Source organism: Mirounga angustirostris, unplaced genomic scaffold, assembly GCF_029215605.1.
Source record: "Mirounga angustirostris isolate CCGP_5_RB_7025 unplaced genomic scaffold, mMirAng1.0.hap1 SCAF_9, whole genome shotgun sequence".
Lineage (NCBI taxonomy): Eukaryota > Metazoa > Chordata > Mammalia > Carnivora > Phocidae > Mirounga > Mirounga angustirostris.
In genome coordinates, this window is record NW_026991717.1 from 69,155,232 (window position 1) to 69,175,197 (window position 19,966).

The window sequence follows — 19,966 nt, forward strand, 5'->3', positions numbered from 1 at the left end:
CAGACTCCATAGTTTCTCATGGTTCATCTCTTCCTCCGATTTCCCCCCCTTCATTTTTCCCTTCCTTCTCCTAATGTCCTCCATGCTATTCCTTATGTTCCACAAATAAGTGAAACCATATGATAATTGACTTTCTCTGCTTGACTTATTTCACTTAGCATAATCTCCTCCAGTCCCATCCATGCTGATGTAGAAGTTGGTATTCATCTTTTCTGATGGCTGAATAATATTCCATTGTATATATGGACCACATCTTTATCTATTCATCTCCTGTTTCTTAAAAGTTGCCAAGGGATAAACATGAGAAGAATAATAATTATTATTATTGCAGTCACAGTAGTACTAAATTTTTAAAAATCGGAGGAAGGGAAGGAGGAACAACTTGGGCCCCCAGGGTGTGACCTCTATGGAGAGATACAAGCAAAGTGCCAGGGAAACTCAGAGAAACTCTCCCTGGAGGTAATTGGGGAAGACTTCCCAAAGGGAAGTTGAGCTAAATTTGAGCTAAATTTAGAAGGATGGCTACTAAGGGTGTTTGGATTAAAATCAGAGCTGGACAGCAGTTAAAGCAGTGAAAACAGATCTTACTTAGGAGCTAAGTAAATAGAGGAAAAGGAACTCCATTGTAGAGCCACGCTTGGTTCTGAGTACAATAAGAACAAGTGGGGATTTAGAGCCAAGGAGAGCAAGTTGGGGAGAGTCAGTGGAAGGGAAATTACTAAGAGAAGCCTCAGGGGTTGGGATGGATTCTTGCTAAATTGATCTCACAGGATTCTATCTGAAGGCAGGACAGAATGATCTGATATCACCTGGGGGATGGTGAGGGGAGGAGGAAATCTGATCAGACACAGAGGTGGGGGGAGGGGGTGATCAGCTATCAAGGGAGGTGGATTCTCGCCAAACTGATTTAGCAGGATCCTTTCTACAACTGGGGTCTTGAGAACAAGGCCCAAGAATAGAGCCTAGCTGGAAAACTAGGGTTCCCATCTAGACTAGAAAACTAGGATTCTAGAGGTTCCCGTCTAGAGCCTGGTCTAGGAGAGTGTCCTTGTGTGTGTCCTTGTCATCTGCTATGTGGCATAGAGGGGGGTGTGTGTGTGTATGTGTACATATTATGTGTGTTGTGGGGGGATTAATAAGGGTAAAGTTTGCAAGTGCAAGGACACAGAACTGTGAAACAGTGTGACCTTTGGTGAGAATTTCAAGAAGTTTGGCGGGAATGTGTTGGGGAGGACCACAGTGGAAGAACTGAAGGAGGACACTGTATACTTGGTTAACAAACACATCTAGTTTGTGTCTCAGGAGTTCAAGGAACACTTGGAGACACCCAGGAGGTGAGTGCTGTGATGTGCTTTTGTTGTTGTAGACTCATCACTCTGGCCACAGTGTGGAGGGTAGATTGGTGGGCAGTTGAGGAGACCAACTGTGAGGCTCTTACAATGGTCCAAGGAGAAAAGGTTTAGTAGATTAGAGGAGGGGGGCCTTCAGAAAGATGCTTCAAAAATGAACATGATCAATTGTGTGACTGATTTGATGGCGGTGCGGGAGAGGGCAAGTCATGCCGAGAGGGAAGACACTAGGATTGATTTCCAGGCTTGAAGCAATGGTGGGCCATGCAACAAAAAGAGAGAAGAAAAACAGGAAGAGAAAAGGTTTTGAAGGAAAGACATGAATTCGGTTTTGAATAGCATGTTGGGTTTACTTTGGTGGGAAAATCTTGTGGACAGTTGGAACTGTAGGTCTGAACTTCGGGAGAGACCATGGCTAGAGACACACAGACTTGAGAGTGACCGTCTATGGCTAGGTGAGATCTCCCAAGGAGAGAGCATGGACAGAGGGGAGGGGAGGCCCAGGGAAGCATTCACGTGGGAAGAACATAGAACACAAATATCTACAAGGAAGACTGAGAAAGGATGGGCAAAGAGGAAGCCCAGAGAGGAAGGAATCTCTGGAAGCATCTGGGTTAAACAGGGTGGGTTGCAACAGTATAGTCCTTCTGGGGAAAAAGGAACCTCTGGGAGCAGCCTCTGCTGGGATACGTGTAGTGAGTTCAACTGTGGCTCCTTATCCACATACATTTTGATGATCGATTTCAATATGTTTAGTTCTTGTACTGTTGACTTCACACTTGTTCCTTTTCCTTTTAGGTTGTTTTGCCCCCTCACCTAGAAAAGATCCGAGACAGACTGGCTGAAAACATTCACGAGCTTTGGGGAATGAATAAAATAGAGCTTGGCTGGACTTTTGGCAAGGTCTGTGTTCCAGTGGCCAGGCTGGGGCAGAGGGCTGGATGGCCTTGTTACCTGGGAGGGTTCTTGAAAGACTCAAATGAGGGAGGGAACCACATGAGCCAAAACTCATTCCTTCTTACTGCCTCCTGTGTAGCTGATGCTCTAAGCCTTGCTCAGTTGTCTGTCTGAGTGCAGTCGAGGGTGCTGGGGAGGCCAGCTCTGCACCGACAGAAGTGGGGGTTTACCTCCCTTCTTACTCGGAAAGGGTTTCCTCTATCAGGGGAATATTGAGCACAGTCGTTTCCCAGGACCTCCTTCAGAACTCTCATTATTCCTTTCCCCTTCAGAAAAAGCTGTCCTCTCTGCATGAGAGGCAAAAAACAAAAAACAAAAAAACGGCTGATTCATTGTTTTGGATCAGAATTTGTTTGATATGGTTTTCAGATGAGCACTAAGATTAATAGACACTCAGAGGAGGTTACAGAATCTCTTGCACTAGAAAGCATTTTTCAAAGAGGATGTAAATTGACTTTGTTCTGTGATTTGTGTAAGGTCATGTCTGAAGGCACAAGGATAAGTGAGTTGTGGAGCTTCCTATGACCCTGACACCCTCAAATTACGCACATTCCAGCTTCGTTACTGAAAGGGTCCCTGCGCTCTAACACTTACATACTGATAAAGCTACCATAAAGGATTCACCTTCTATATGACCACCTCTCTGCTGTATGCTTTTATAACACCACAGACCTCTCCTTGGGAGAGCTACTCACAATTGCAATATTATATATATTTCTATGATTATTTTATTACTGCTCTCTACCCCATTAGACTATATTCTTTATGGGCCTGGGGCTATCCCGGCTCACCATTGAACTCCTAATGTCTAACTCAGTACCTACCACATAGGAGACACTTGACAAAGGTTTGCTGAATGAATGCATTAATTAATGTCTAGATCTGTACTGTCCAATACAAGAGTCATGAGCCACAAGCGACTATGGAGCACTTGAAATGTGACTAGTCTGAATTGAAATGCCCTATAATTCTAAAATGCACTGGATTTCAAAGACTGGCTATGAAAAATTAATATAGAATGTCTGAAATGATTTCTTAGACTAATGGCTTGTTAAAATGATAATATTTTTAGATATTGGGTTAAATGAAATATATTATTAAGGTGAACTTCACCTGTTTATCTTTGCTCTTCTCATGTGGCTATTCGAAAATTTGAAATTACAAATGTGGTTCACATTTGTGGCTGACTTTATATTTCTGTTGGACAGTGCTGTCTATTGGACAGATTCTATAGTCCTTTATGTTCTGAAGAATGCTACGGTGCAGGGGGCATTTTGGTTCCATGAATTTGGGACTGGCAGAAACATGGCTACCATGTATAAAATTGTTTTTCTGCGAGAGTATATTCTGAATGCAGACACTTGAATAGAAACAAATCCACAGGATCGTATGTTTTCACTCATATGTGGAATATAAGAAACAGCTCGGAGAATCATAGGGGAAGGGAGGGAAAACTGAATGGGAAGAAATCAGAGAGGGAGACAAACCATGAGAGACTCTTGACTCTGGGAAACAAACTGAGGGTTGCGGAAAGGGAGATGGGTGGGGGGATGGGGTAATGAGGGGTTGGGTGTTGAGGGCACGTGATATGATAAGCACCGGGGTTATACGCAACTGATGAATCATTGAACACTACATCTGAAAATAATGATGTGCCATATATTGGCTAATTGAATTTAAATAAAAAAATTTAAAAAAAAATAAACATCCACAGAGCACAAACCACCGGCAACTCAGGGACTGTGTGTATCATTGACTAGAGAGGAGATTGTCTATTTGACTATCAGCAAATAACTGTCTTTGTCTTGCCTGATATGGATTGCCTGGGCCATCTTTCGAAGCATGTCCTTTTCTGTTTTCCAGGGCAGTGCCTATTGTCAAAACTCAAATTGTATTTTTCCTTATGTTGTCACCTAGATACGGGACGACAATAAAAGACAACACCCCTGTCTTGTGGAGTTTTCAAAGCTGCCTGAAACTGAGAAGAATTATAACCTACAAATGTCAACTGAAACCTTAAAGTAAGTGTTTAATTGAATTGAATGTGGACTAAACCGTGAGCAGGTGATTTAATGCCTCATAACCATATTGCGAAGGTATGTCTCTTGCCTTGAAAACATGATGCATTCTGATAAACGAGCGGAAATGGTGATTATTCATGCCACAGGAGGCTTTAGCATAGTAAGGAACACATCCACCATTGTTATTGATCAACTCAGATGCAGGTGAGGGTTCTTGCTGCCCTGCATCAAGCAGACCCTTCCTTGTGCTCTCCCTCTGTTACATTATAGAACCCTCCTGGCCCTGGGGTGCCACATTGCTCATGTGAATCCAGCTGCTGAGGAGGATCTCAAGAAGGTCAAATTGCCCAAAAAGTAAGTGATTTTTTTTTTAATGACCGAAGACTTGCGTGCTTCAGTCTGAATTTTTTAACTGGGCGGATGGGAGGCCCGTGCGCAAAGGCAGGTGATGGCCCCAGATGCTTGCTAGCACCCGTTGAGGACGCCTCTTCCAGTTTTTCGACTGCACTGTAAATTCCAGGCAGAAGTCTGCCAAAGTACAAGTGTTTCCAGGCTTTCCCTCTTTTCCCTCCTTCGACGAGAACCTACATCGCTATCGTTAGTTCTAAGCCCGGAGATGTGGCTCTCAGAGGGGCACACAGCCTTTGGCCTGTAAGAACACCAGTTGGCCACAGGGGCTTGGGAATGGTTGGTAGCCACAGCAAAGATTCACTCCTCTGGCATTGGGCCAGCCTGGTAAGTCCTTTGTGGAAACGGTTGTCTCTGCCAAGATTGAATTCGGCCCCTAAATCTGCCTGTGTCCTACTCTCCCTCTCACTTGTACAATCACAGAGAGGCACCCATTCTTACACACTCGGATGTGGGCTCCCTGGCACCTCCACTGGCTCGCTCGCTTGCTCGCCCTCCATGCACACGCAGGTGTTGTAATTACTTCTGAGCCACGGTGGCACCAGCTTTAATCAAATGTTTCTCTTCCCCTTCTTCCCTGTGACACTCCCAAGCTGCCAGGTGCCACTCACAGAGGCAACTCCAGATGCTGAGAGCAGCACATCTGCGAGGCAGAAGCTGGAGGGGTAACTTGCTGATCAGGCTGCTGGGGTCAGTGCTCAACAGTCAGCCCATGTTGACTCTGCCCAGGATCCGGCATCCCACGAAGGTGGATGATGGGCAGTATTTAATGCCTGTAGCAGCCCCTGCATCTTATGCTGCTCGGCAGTTCCTACGTAGACAGAGCCCTGGTCTACAAGTCAGCAACATTCGAGTTCTGGCTCTGATGTGGGCACTCAGTGGCCCCAGGGCCATGGGTGCCTCCAGACTCCCGTTCCCACATAGCGACGATCAGCTACTTTCCTGCGAGTCCCTCTGCAGCGTGCCCCGGCCCTCTCCATTCATGCAGTGTATCTACCCGGGCTCATACTCAGCCTTTTCCCATCTTCACATGAGCTATCAAACTACCTACCAAATTACAGACATTTGAGGCTGTGGTTCCTGGATTGAAGAGCATACCATGAAGGTCACTCCAGCTCACAAATCCTTGGAGGTCATGATTTTCTTTCTTAAGTCCCAAAGTAAAGGTTTAACTTTCTGAGATTGAGTAATCATTCTCCACTGATTTATAAGAAATCTTTTGGCTCAAGGTCTTGTCCTTGCCAATCTGGTTGTAACCTTTGCGTTGTGGGAGTTGAAGGGGCCGTACGTAACACTGCAGCACACTGAATGTGCCCCTCGTTGGTCAGGCACACCAGTAGGTTTCTTCGAAATGAGGCTGAATTGCTCTGACCATCCACTTTCTGCAACAGTCTGTAGAATCTGTGACACACATTGGCAAAAAGGATGGCGTATGAGGGCTTCATCTAAGGACTTGAAAGAGAGCTGAGCTATCCATTCTGCCAAAGGGTAAAACCTGAGACCGTAGCCTTATTTTCATGGTGTTCTTACCATGTGCTAAGATCTGGAATGGGGGAGTCATCGAGATCTGTTCAAAAAATATATACTTTTTTACTTGTAGCTATATGATGTCCAATGGCTACAAGCCAGCCCCTTTGGATCTGTCTGATGTGAAGCTGTTACCTCCTCAAGAAATTTTAGTGGATAAGCTTGCAGAAAATGCACATAACGTTTGGGCCAAAGACAGAATAAAACAAGGATGGACCTATGGCATCCAACAGGTGAGAAGTGCTGGGTCAAGCCTGCTGCAAAAGCTAGGAGACGTGGTCATCCATCAAAATGCCATTTTGCTTTGGTGGGTATTAGATTGGAAGATGGAAGGTGCCCCTTGCACTATATCCCCTCATGCCTCAGCACACTCGTCATTTATAGAATCAGGGGACTGGATGGAATTTGTAATGGTCACATTGACATTAACTCTAGGCATAATTCCAATTTTGCAGAAATGGATAGGCTTACCTTTCCCTTGTTAGTCTGGTTCACTTATGATCGTGTTCCCTTGTATGTGCCCACTGGCCGCATCTTCCCTCATTCCCTGTCTTGCTGTTTGCCTCCTGGAGACCTGAGCTTTCATGCCACTCTGCAAGGCCAGGGTAAGCCTTCCACAAATCAGCATTAGAGGTCAGTGTTTCTAGGACGGTCCCAGGTATCTACCACTGAAGGTGGAAAGGAGGGGAAGGAGAGCAGCAAACCAGCCCGCCAAGAAGCCTGTGCCCCTTACTTTAGCCCATTGGGCCAGGACTCCTGGGCAGACTTCTTGGCTTACACAGCAGACAGCCCAAGAACCAGGGACCAGCATAGAATTAGGTGGAGCTTAGAGCCAAACCATCTCTCCTTAAAGTAATCCCTCATCTCTTTAAGTGCCCGGATTGCTATCAGGGAAGTTCAGGGGTAGTTGTGTGTACACATGTTTGTTCATGCCTGAGCCTCTAGCTCTGCACATGTCTGGAAACCAAGAAGACCACCACTATGGAAATCATGGTGGAGAGGGGGAAAGGGAGCTCAAAACAGCGTGTCGGGCAGATTCGTTTATAGTGACTTATGACTGCAATCATTTCTATTGTCGTCTTAGTCCTCCCTAAGGAAATGAGGAGGACTCTAATACAAACGTGTGTCTACTACAATGAAATGGACTCCCCATGGCTCTGCCACCTTTTCTTTTTTTTTAAGATTTTATTTATTTATTTGACAGAGAGAGACAGCGAGAGCAGGAACACAAGCAGGGGGAGTGGGAGAGGGAGAAGCAGGTTTCCTGCCAGCGGGGAGCCCAATGCGGGACTCGATCCCAGGACCCTGGGATCATGACCTGAGCCGAACGCAGACACTCAACGGACCAAGCCACCCAGGCGCCCCTCTGCCACCTTTTCTGATGTTTCTCTGTGAACACAGGTGTTTCTCTACATTGTTTCTCTGTGGAGCGACTGTTGTGAGGAGACTCTAACCGTTTAAATCATGGAATGGTCTTCCACAGGGGAATAGTTACGTAAATCCCCATCTGCCTTGCCTTGGGAATAGAGGTTTCTAACCAATTTCATGACACTTCACTTTATTCACAGGCTGGCATTATTAAAATGTGCTTTTTAGGGGCGCCTGGGTGGCTCAGTCGTTAAGTGCCTGCCTTCGGCTCAGGTCATGATCCCAGGGTCCTGGGATCGAGCCCCGCATAGGGCTCCCTGCTCAGCAGGAGGCCTGCTTCTCCCTCTCCCACTCCCCCTGCTTGTGTTCCCTCTCTCACTGTTTCTCTCTCTGTCAAATGAATAAAATCTTTAAAAAAAAAAAAGTGCTTTTTAATGCTAGCTTTGAACATTAGCAAAACCTTTCCATTTATATTCATTTAATCCTGAAGCAAAGTAGTAAATGAGTATATTGCTAAATATCAAGGCACTGGGGGAAGAAGAGCTGGTAGGCTGATACGAGGAAGCCAGGTTTGTGGCTGGGACTATGTAAGTGGGACAAGCTCTTGGTAAAGATGAAATGTATTTTCTTAGAACCTCTTTTCTCTGGCTTCACATAGGATTTGAAGAACAAAAGAAATCCCCGGCTGGTGCCATACGTATTACTGGATGAGCGTACCAAGAAGTCCAATAGGGACAGCCTTCGGGAAGCTGTTCGCACATTTGTTGGTTACGGCTATAACATTGAGCCATCGGACCAAGAACTGGGTAATGAGTTGAGATTGTTCATTCTGGTCCCGGTTGACTAAACCGGTCCTCTTCTGCAGAAATGCTGACTTCGAATAAGTCTAACATGTACTATTAGAAATGATATTGGTACCGAAGAGCACTAAACTAAATGGCGTATTTTAACAAGTGAGGGGAGGAGGGAGGAGAACCATGTTTAAACTCTGTGATGAGTTTCTATGGTGAGCGCTTCTGTGACCCAATCCTGTTGGGAATAAGTGATCCTACAGCTTAGCTGCTCTTTTAGGGTATTTGGTCACAAAACCTTTATTTCTCTTATTTACCAAACACGTGAATACCAGCTTACTTTGGGGCCAGGCTGTCTCATCTCTAAATTGAATTCTAGCACTGATTAAAATCACCAGCCCATAATTGATGAACATGTCATGTCATCCCATACCTAAGAGTACTATAGGCAAATTAGGGTGTATTACAAGCGATTAAGGGGTTAGATTTGGCGTAAGACAAATCTGGGTTCAAATCCTTACTCTCTGCTCAGCTTATGGGCTCTGTGATCTTGAAAAGTAAACCTTTCTGAGCCTCAATTTTTTCATCTGTAAAGTGAAGACAGTATTACTGACCTCATAGGATTGTTGCTATGTATAGTTTCTAAAGGATCTACCACAAAGTAATCACTCAGTGAGTGTTAGCTTATATTCTGATTATGATATGATGATAATGGTGATTATTCTATTAGGAACAAAATGCCATGTTGGGTAGTGGTAGATCTGTCAGTCTTTGTTGTTGTGAAATTCTTTTGAGGAATGCTACCTAATTATTAAAGGCCTGTGTTCTCTCTTTACCTCCTGCACCCTCTGCTCCTCTCCTTCTCACAATAGCTGACCCAGCTGTGGAGAAAGTCAGCATAGACAAGATTCGATTTTTCCGGGTAGAGCGGTCTTATGCAGTGAGATCTGGAAAGTGGTATTTTGAGTTTGAGGTGGTGACCGGAGGAGACATGCGCGTTGGCTGGGCCAGGCCGGGCTGTCGGCCTGACATTGAGCTGGGCGCTGATGACCAAGCCTTTGTGTTCGAAGGCAGCAGGGTGAGTCTGGATACTGTCTGCATGTCCCCAGTCCAAGTTTCTCTGCTCCAAACATTTCCCTGGAAATTGGAAGTACTGAGTGTCTGGATCTCTGGCTTCAAAGTGAGTCACCACCACCACTGGCTAATTTAGATCATCGAGTGATCATGACCTAGCTATGGTCACTTTGCTCTTTGCTCTGATAAAGGAGAGGACTGTGTGCCCACATCCTTTCTGTAACCTCCATATCTGCCCTTGTACTTGAGCCCATTGCCTCCATTCCAGAGGAAGGTCACAGAACACACTGCAGCTAGTATGTGCGGAAATCTTACCACTTTGTCCCAGAGTGAGTTCTGCTCGCTGTCATGGCCGGCTAGGTATTGGGAGACTCCGGCTACCTTTTCTGATGAGCCTATGTAACTCGGTTTCATTTGTTTGTGAGCTAGGTCATTCCTCCATGTGAGTTGTCCCTGGTAGAGGTATGAGTACCTTGTAGAAACCAGGTACCACTACCAGTTAGGAGAAATTGCTTGTGGAGTCATTTCTTCAGCTGGGTGGGGGTTTTTAGGACCTCCAGTCCTCTAAGCCCTGGGGTCTTGTTTCCTAGGGCCAGCGGTGGCATCAGGGCAGCGGGTATTTTGGACGTACATGGCAGCCAGGGGATGTGGTTGGCTGTATGATTAACCTGGATGATGCTTCGATGATCTTCACACTGAATGGGGAGCTGCTGATCACCAACAAAGGCTCTGAACTCGCCTTCGCTGATTACGAGATTGAGAACGGTAAATCTACCACCTTCCCCCACCCCCATTCCAGCTCTGTGAATTGAGGGAAAATCCAGGGAGAGCTGGGTGAGCTCATCTGCCTCCTTGAAACTCTGGTGGTGTACTATCATTTTTGAAGAGTCAAGACAAACAATGGTGATAGTTGGTATGTACAGCATAAATATAAGTTTTGAACTTCTAGATAGATGAAGACGCTCTCCTCGGGTTCCCTCCCCTCTGCGCCTTGGCCTGTTAAGGTTTCCCAGTATTACAAAGGAAATGCTAATTGCATATGGACTTAGGCCCTGGGAGAATAGAAAAGTCAGTGTCAGTCCGCATGTTTGTGTAATTGAACTTTATGCTTTGATGAGAACCATTGAGACATAAAAGTTCAACTTAGCTGTTCCCTTGAATGAAATATAATTTGTTTTGGAATTCAGACATGCTGTGAAACCCAAGCACAGTTGCACTCATTAATGGCCCTGAATAGACGGCAGTCAGGCCAGTGCCTCCAGCCACACAGAGCAGCCGTGAGCGTTTCTCATTTCCTGTCCGCATAACTACATTAGGTACAAACGTGGTTGGCCGCGTATAGGAGAAGGAGCACTGCACTGTGAGTCAGCTGACTCACTCCTGAAAGGCTGTGTGGCTCCTAGAGAGTCTTGGCTTGACCTCTCTGGGCTTCACTTCTTTCCTCTATACCAGAAAATTAGAGGATGGACCATATAAGTTCCGACATCCTTCTCAGATAGAAAGTTCCAGGGAGATGACTTAATACCCACTGTATGTATGCCCCTATGCTTGATGCTGGCCCTCTCTCTTCTTCATTATAGACGAGGATGAGGCGGCGTAGTTGAGAAGGCAAGAGGCCGCTCTGGGTCAGGTGACCTGGGCTTTCCCCCTGCCTCTACCCCTCTCCACCTGTGACATCGTGGGTTGACTTTGTTTAACCTCATCTCCCCCCTCTGTAAAGGATTAGGGCTCCTGTTAGCTCTAAATTTCTGACACTCTACAAAAACAAACCATTTTCACCTAGCAAGCTAAAAAAGATAAAACTACCTAAGCAAGAACAGCAGAAATATGTGTAATTGTATGTATAATAGCATAAATATCCTTTATTGACAGAATTTTTAACTTTATAAATCCTTTTCATGCTTTTTAGGGACACCTATTATCTGTACCTAACTATACTCTAAGAGAACTTTTAAGGTTTCTCTATAAGCCACATATTTGGGGAAATAGAAAGGTTGCAAGTCAGTGTCTTTTCCTAGAAAGACAAGACAACTGAAGCCAGATGGGGTCATATTTTCATGCCTTCTGCAAAGAATCCTGGTCTCGGACACATGTGGGAAAGATGTTAACAGCAGAAAGAATGACTTCTGTGCCACTCAGAGGCACAGCAATTGAAATGTGTAGGACAGGAGGGCAGGATAGAAGAGCCCTCTTCTGACACTGTGCTTAGGAAACCACTATCTGCCAAGTACCCACCACACACAGTGCTCTCATCTTGAGGCCAGAAGGAAGAACTAGAAGACTGAGGCTCATCCCCAAGGAAAGTAGCTCCCTAAGGAAAAAGAGTCCAAGGACCAGAGACCTTCTCCTGACTCTACTGTGTACGAACCAAGGGAGGTTACTTACCTACAAGGCTTTGGCCCCACATAAGGAAGAGCTAAGAATCTTGTCTGTTGTGCAGAATTATGAGAACTCTGTAAAGTCTAAAGCCTTGCTCCTCAAAGTGTAGCCCATGTGTGAGAAATGCAGGATCCCAGGCCCCCATGCCAAACTGCTGACAACATACTCCAATGGTTTGCACATTAAAGCATGAGAAACGGTGGTCCAAAGTATATATAAATGCAAGCCATAGCAATGTGAAGGGGCTCATTTTCTTGTTGTAAAAATAAATAACACACAAATATGAAAAGAGAGCTCATAACACAATGTAGTATGTTAGAAATGGCAAATGAGGAATACAGAAAGGAAATTCTAGAAATACGGGCTTGGAACTAAATGTGAAATAAAGAATCTGAGAAGTCCATCCCTAAGAAGCAGAGTATTCCCTTCTGGGGGTATAACTACAGTTAGAATAATAGTGTATGAGTAGTGTGAGTAATAGTGTGGAATCGGGAAAAGGCAGGAAAGGGTGCAGGAGTCTGGAAGATTTATGCGTGGAATTTATGGAAGACAAAGCTGTGAAGATAGAGAAGGTGCAGGTGACAGCCTCGAATACCAAGACTCAGTCTTTTCATTCAAGAAATTTGTGTTGTCTTACCTGGGCCAAGCGCCCTTGGACTTGACTCAGACGTGGGAGCTGTTGTAGGGTTTGAGCAGAATACTATAAAGAAGAGGGATGTTTTACAGTAACTCTGCTTTTCATTACAATCTGTGTTGTAATGAAAGAAATGCCTCCTAGACCTTTTGTGTATGGGGACATGATCTGACCTTCAGAATAGCAAAGTCTATTATTAGTGAGCTGTTTTATGATAGAATTGTACCATATTGTGTTAACATATTATGCTGTAATGTTGTACTGCAATTTAATAATACAAAGGCAAGATAACTAGAAGGCTCTTTCTGTTCTGTGATGGCTCAGGAGTCTGCAGAAGGACAGTTGAAAGGAAGTCAGCATGCCATTCTTTGATAACAATAACCCAGAGGCCTGGAATAGCCCTCTAGCCACTCTCTGCTCTCTGCATAAGGTGGAAAGTGGCAGCAATTCTTGCCTTGAGCTGTTATGAAAAGCAGCTTTTGAAAATAAAGCATTTTGTGCACAGTAGCCCCCCTAAAGCAGAATCCCGTCTAGGCTTATGTTCTGGTTGCCAGTAACCCAGCCTGGATTCAGGCCATTCCCCCAGTGGAAGTGATGCTGGTGGGAAGTTTCTAGTCCTTTGGGGGAAGGGGTGGGGACAGGCATTCCAAAGCATGACTGTTTTCCCCTGGGTTATTTCTAAATTGTTATCTCCATCCTCTTTAGCATCATAGTTGATACACGCTTATCTGCCTCATTAGGAGTGTCCTAATCATTGTTCCCTACTCGGATCCCTGGCCTGGACCATCACAGTTCTCTGTGTTGTCACCTCATAGCATCTGGAAGCTCAGAAGCTTCCCTGGTGAAACTTTTGCTATTAGTCTGCTTTTTTATTTAAGGAAAGGAAGATACCTGGGGCGCCTGGGTGGCTCAGTTGGTTAAGCGACTGCCTTTGGCTCAGGTCATGATACTGGAGTCCTGGGATAGAGCCCCGCATCAGGCTCCCTGCTCAGCGGGGAGTCTGCCTCTCCCTCTGATATGCTCTCTCTCTCTCAAATAAATAAATAAAATATAAAAAAAGGAAAGGAAAATACAATTCTGAACGTCCTGTTAGGCGGAGCACAGCTTTCCTGCAGTCTCCCGGGCCTCCTCCCTGCCAGGCGCTCCCCGCTCCCCAGGGAGACAAAATGCTCCACTGCAGCTTTGCTCTCTGCAGGGGGGGGCCTCCGGGCTGTTCCTCCCAGGGGCTCATCAGGGCTTTGCAGATCCCCCAGCTCTGCTGGCAGCTCTTCCGTAGGTTGCAGATGAAACATATCTGCAGGAGGTGTCACTGTCATTTGCAAGCAAACCACACAGGTCCCGAAGGTCCCCCGCCATTCTCACTCCAGGTGGGTGCTAAGGTGCCCAAAGCAGCTAGAGCCAGGCAGCACAGCCCCTCATTTCAGGTGCTGGCTACAAGGCTCCTGACGACCTCCGTCCTGCCCCTGAACTCCATCTTCCTGAGGCCTAGCGAGAAATGAAAATGAATGGGGAGAGCACGTGCTACTGGAGGGAGACTCTCAGAAACACCCGGGCAATGGCCTGGGCGCTCCTCTAACCACTGCTCTCCAAGATCTCAGTTGTTCCTTTACCGGTAGTGAGCTGCTCTCATGTCTTTCCGCAGCTTGAAATGGATTCACAAAGGGTCCCTGGTTTAGATTTTCTAGGGAACAAGGTTTTTTTGTTTTTTTGGTTTTTTTTCCCGAGCTCCTGAATTAGCTGGCTCTCTCTCTTCCTAATCATAGAACTAGTCAAGGGGCCTTGTGAGACAAAATTTAGCGGAGCCTGGAGTCCTCTGCAGAATTTAAATGCCTGTGTTCTTGCCGTTCCTCTCCTGTGGAACGTGGCAGCACATCGTGGTTCAAGATAATGCCATTTTCTCCAGAAACCTCTTCAAAAATGTCAGTGTACTGGGCCGCCTGGGTGGTGCAGTCAGTTGAGCGTCTGACTCTTGGTTTTGGCTCAGGTTGTGATCTCAGTATCGTGGGATCGAGCCCCGCATCAAGCTCCATGCTGAGCATGGAGTCTGCTTGGGATTCTCTCTCTTTCTCCCTCTGCCCCTCCTGCTCCTTCTCTATCTGTCTCTCTCTCTTTCTCTCTCTCAAATAAATGAATGGATCTTTAAAAATAACGTCAGCGGGCGCCTGGGTGGCTCAGTTGGTTAAGCGACTGCCTTCGGCTCAGGTCATGATCCTGGAGTCCCAGGATCGAGTCCCACATCGGGCTCCTTGCTCGGCAGGGAGTCTGCTTCTCCCTCTGACCCTCCTCCCTCTCATGCTCTCTGTCTCTCATTCTCTCTCTCTCAAATAAATAAATAAATAGATAAATCTTTAAAAAAAAAAAAATACCGTCAGCATATGGCACCTATTAAGCTGCATATAGGGAGGGGTATTTCTTTTCCCCTTTGGTTTCTGTCCTCTTTTCCAGTTTCATTTGAAGCTAAGGGTTAACTGAGTTGTGTGCAAAGTGCAAACCCTTGTTTATGAGAGTCATTGCTCACTCTGATGCCATGTGGCCTTACCAAATGATCTTTTTATCCAGATTTACTCCAGGAAGCTATGTGGCCACTTGAGAAGTAGCCCTTTTCATCTAAGGGGCCGTCAGTGCTTTGTGGTTGTGGGTCTCCAGCTGCTTTATCTGGAGGCAAACTGGTCAATGACATAACACTTAGGGAAAGTGAAGAAAAGGTCACAAAGCAAGTCACTGTAGGTAAGAATTAGAAAGCAGGCATCCTAGACTTAGTCCCCATTGCTTGCTCTGGACTGCTTCTCTGGCAGCCTTTTTCACATTCTGGCTCTACATGTTTACCAGGTGACAGACCTTGAGCAAGTTATCCAGCTTGCTAAGCCTCAGTTTCCTATTCTGTAAAATGGGCATAATCATGAGCTAAATCTACAAAGCACTAAGCCCAGTGCCCAACGCCTAGAAAGTACTTGATAAATGTTAGCTGTTGTGGTTTATCATCATTGTACCCCCCCACCCCACCCTTATCTATCAGGCAGAGTCAGAAAGTTACATGAAATTTTAATGCCTCAAGAAAAAAACTTTTAGAAATGGAAAGATCATAAGCTAGATCCTCTCAGCCAGGTGGAGTGAGCTGATTCAATGTATCTAGTTACCAAGTATTCTTCCCTGGGAGAAATTACTAACACCTTATGAGGATTTATCTTTGCTCTTGGTCCTTTCTTGGTTTTCTCTTTTCTGATCCAGGCTTTGGATTAAGCTTCTTTTCAGCTGTTTTACAGAGCTGTCCCAGCTGTGTCCGCCCAGTCCCAGGCGGTGTCGGACAGTCTTTCCTCCACAGCTACCCCATCTGTAACTGGTGCAGCCCTGCCTTCTCTCAGGCTCTGTTCTGCTCTCCCCTGCAGCTGTCCTGTAGGGATAGCACTTGACTCTGTAATGAGTGCAATCCTCTGTCCCAGGACCTGACTGCTATTTAAACCTAGGGCATTCATCCCCTGGAACATTCACCCCTTCTCTTGCACACTGACTGGCAGCTGGGTCTATGAGTCAGAGTACGTGGGATCTTGTCCCATTTTGCTGCTTGCCTTTCTCATGACCTTGGTCAGGTCCATTAGCTCCTCAAGTCTTCAATTCTGTCCTCAATGAAGTGCTGTCCACTTTGCTGGTAGCTTAGGAATGAAGAGGAGCCCAAGTCCCTTAGAAAAAAGGCTTCCCTCACATATTACCTGTTTTCCTTCTGCATGTGTCTTACATCACCATGGGGGCTGTGACTAGGGAGTTTTTGGTGTGACTTGAGTTATTCAGAAGTTCTCATCCCGGCTTCTTCCCACTCGGGCTTTTGTGCCTACTGCTCATGCATTCCACCACCCAAGTCAGTAGAGAAGAAGAAAGGAGAAGACCGATGCTCTTAAGAGGTCCTTTCTCTGCTCACATCAGGGTGACACTGCTTTGTGATCCTGGCTCCAAGTTACGGATACTATGGTGGCAGTGTTCTGGGTTGTGTTAGCCCCTTTAGCAGAAGCCAAAATGCGGTCTTGGGAGTAGCGATGCTTTACAGCAGAACATTCACTCCTCACTATTCCGTTTTTGTCCCTGTTTGTAGAAGTGCCTTGGGATCAGGATAGTTTCCTTCCTTTACATCTTCTCATAGTGCATTGCAGAGCCCTCTGTCCCAGTGGGGACCCAAGAAATGTTGCTAACCATCAATGCTCATTCCACACCAGAATCAGATTTCCAAGGGTCCCTTATAAAAACTCCCTGCAGAAAGGAGATCCTTTCCTCTATCACAGTCTCTGGCACAAAACTGCCAGAAGCCCAGCACCGCTCTGGAGGTTGCCTGAAGGGGTGCTTATCTGAGCTGTGCATCTACCTGCCGGAGGGCCAGGCCACCCCCTACTCTCAGTCCTCGGTGTCCCTGAGCGGAGGCTCTCTGTATAAACATCACCCTCATTGTGCTAGCATTGCATTCAAGCTCTCTTATTTGAAATGATACCAATTGGTATCAAATAGTGTCCTAAATGAGTTTGACAGTTTCTGGAAGCAACCAATTTAGCTTGCGAGTGATTTACTTCTCACTTCTGTGCTTCATCTACATAGATACTCTGTGGCTCAGGTAATGGTATATCAGCACTATCTCTAGGAAGAGTGGATTTTGCCCTTGGTTTCTACGGACAAAAGAGCTTGCTGTTGAATGTAAATTCTCCCGAAGGTAGCCTTTAAATTTCCCCTTAAATAAACACTCCCGTCTTAGGAGTGACACCAGTTGATTTTGTGGGGTCTCCAGCCCCTGCTTAAGCCACTGGCCTCAGAGCCCTTCCTCTCCTTTCAAATGCTCTCGCAACGCCTGCCTCCCACACCCATCCGGGGTGATTAATGCTTGCCCAGCTCTGCTGATGTGTCGGTCCACAATTATGATTTGTAAATATCCTGCAAACAGTTTGAACTTCTGCTCTGGAATATTCTGCCTGGCAGGTTATTAATATGAGGAGATGCAGGCGTAAGCTTGGAAAGAGACCGTAAGTGCAGGAGGGGAGGGAGGAACTGCCCACAGCTCTTGCTGGGAAATCTCACGTCCTGCTTGGGGGGTGGGGGCGCAATGCAGGCTCGGGGCCTGGCAGTTTGTAAACAGTATTTTGTAAAGCCCCAGAGTCAGCATTCAGAATCAGACTCAAAACAGGAAGAACCCTGAGACCACCCATTTCACTGGGGAAGAGGCTGAGACAGGCTGTTTGTACCAAGTCCTTCTTTAGGCTCCTTGGGTTGTTTTGTTCTTGGCAGCGTTTAAAATTTCCCAGGGCCTAATGTCAGTTTTAACAAAAACAGAGATAAAGAATTTTACTTATCCTCTTACTGGTTTTTACTCTTCCAGCTGATATGTATTTACACCCGGAGAATAATCTCAGTTGGATGGTTGTTTCTCCCCCAAATCATGTTGAACCAAAGTCAGTTCTCTTCCCCAGACACCAATGGCAGCCATAGACTCCATGTGACCTCCTGTTGAGTCTGTGTGCCAGCCAAAGGATGGTGTCCCATCTTTCCTCCTGGACTCAGAGCTGTGAAGAAAGCTAAGGTCTGACGTGCTCACAGCTTCCTGCAATGGTCCTGTAGGCTGAAGCAGGCTCTCTTGCACCATTCTGCAGGCTTTGTGCCCATCTGCTCTCTCGGACTGTCTCAGATCGGCCGCATGAATCTCGGGATGGATGCCAGTACCTTCAAGTTTTATACCATGTGCGGCCTCCAAGAGGGCTTTGAGCCTTTTGCTGTCAACATGAACCGCGACGTGGCGATGTGGTTCAGCAAGCGCCTCCCAACGTTTGTCAACGTGCCAAAGGATCATCCCCATATAGAGGTAAGGTTACACATCGTGGGTGGCCCTGGCAGGGCAGGTGGGCCAAGGCACTAAGCTCCTGCTAATGCTCCTGTCAACAGGCAGCTGCTTATCTAGTCCATGCCTGGGCTGCCTCCCAGCTGCCACCCCGCTGACCCTCAGAGCCGTAATCGTGGGCATGTTTATTGGGGCAGCTCAAGGGCATCTTGCAAATGGCATCCACCGTGCAGAGACATTCTTGTAGATCAGTCCCCGGGCCTTTGGGCCAGCCACTGTGTTTCCTCCAGATGTTTCTGTACTGCTATGGCCATATGTATCCCAACACCTTAAATGTTGTTTTCCTGAAAAAATTCAGTACCTCTACTCAAGATGGTATGTCCCAGACCTAGTTCTAAGCTCATAATATGGTGTCTTTTCAGTCCTATATATTTCTGTAGAATTACTTCCAGCATTTTAAGCTGACACGTAGCCGTTGATTATGATACCCTCATCTTGTAGGAGGGAGCTCAGAGGAGCCAGAAATTGTAAGGGGCCTGATATGGGTGCTGGTTCTCCATCTGCTTGCCCCTGTTTGCCAGCGCCCACCATGGTTTGATTCATGGGAGGGTCAGGGGGTGGGGAAGGGGGCTAATGGAAAGTCAGACAGATCAGCAACCTTGAAGCATGAGACGCAGTGGCTTGCTTCCACCTGACAGTAAGTTCCCTTAACTCACCTTCCAGTGCATATCCAACAAGCACCAACTCTTAATCCTTTCCTTTTCCCCACAGTCTTAAATAGTAGAGACTTTTATATGTGATTCTTACCTGATCAGCACCTTTTTTTTTAAGATTTTATTTATTTGACAGAGAGAGACACAGCAAGAGAGGGAACACAAGCAGGGGGAGTGGGAGAGGGAGAAGCAGGCTTCCCGCTGAGCAGAGAGCCCAATGCAGGGCTCAATCCCAGGACCCTGGGACCACGACCCGAGCCGAAGGCAGATGCTTAACCGACTGAGCCATCCAGGCACCCCTGATCAGCACTTTAGAAAGCTGGCTCATAAACTTTTAGAGGTCAGGAACCCCTTTGACAAACTGATGGAATCGGAGACCCTGTTAGAAAAATAGACACACCACACAAAAATAGGTAAGCACACTCAGAGACCCCAGGATAGGAACTGTTCTCTAGAACGTAGGGGGATACTTAGACCATAAGAAAATTATTATTAGTGTAAGTCTTACTTTACTTCCTCTGCCCCCACCCCCACCACACACACACACACACACACACGCACACACACACACACACACGTTTAAAAAACCCAGTTTTGCTCTTTCCTCCTCCAGCCCCATCCCTTGCAGTGCTATGTGCAGGCACTGGGAATTTCCCTGGTATTCAGAGGTCCCTCAACCCTCAGGCTGTGATTGTGGTGGGGCTGGGAAATGTGCCAGGTGGGAGATGACCCCTCCAAGGGAGCCATGATGTCTCTCCTGGAGCTTTAGGCTTTCTGCTGTCTTTTTCCTTAAACAGTCTCTTGCCCACTGACAGGGGAAATCTTTGGAAACATTTTGTCCTTTAGCCACTTGCCCCCTGACCTGAAAGGTTATCTTTGGCAGATGCTATGCTGCATTATCCAGATACCACCCCCTCTGTTACACCCGTTCTCCATCCT

At 46.4% G+C, this 19,966-nt stretch overlaps 1 protein-coding gene across 1 annotated transcript in view; it reads left to right on the forward strand.

The window, feature by feature from the left end:
* Positions 1-19,966, forward strand: part of RYR3 (ryanodine receptor 3) — a 509,236-nt gene that overhangs the window by 303,917 nt on the left and 185,353 nt on the right. Inside the window, 8 exon segments of the mRNA XM_064570716.1 lie at positions 2,148-2,252; positions 4,224-4,327; positions 4,598-4,681; positions 6,336-6,495; positions 8,289-8,436; positions 9,294-9,499; positions 10,086-10,260; positions 18,130-18,338. Coding sequence (XP_064426786.1) covers positions 2,148-2,252; positions 4,224-4,327; positions 4,598-4,681; positions 6,336-6,495; positions 8,289-8,436; positions 9,294-9,499; positions 10,086-10,260; positions 18,130-18,338 — 1,191 coding nt within the window.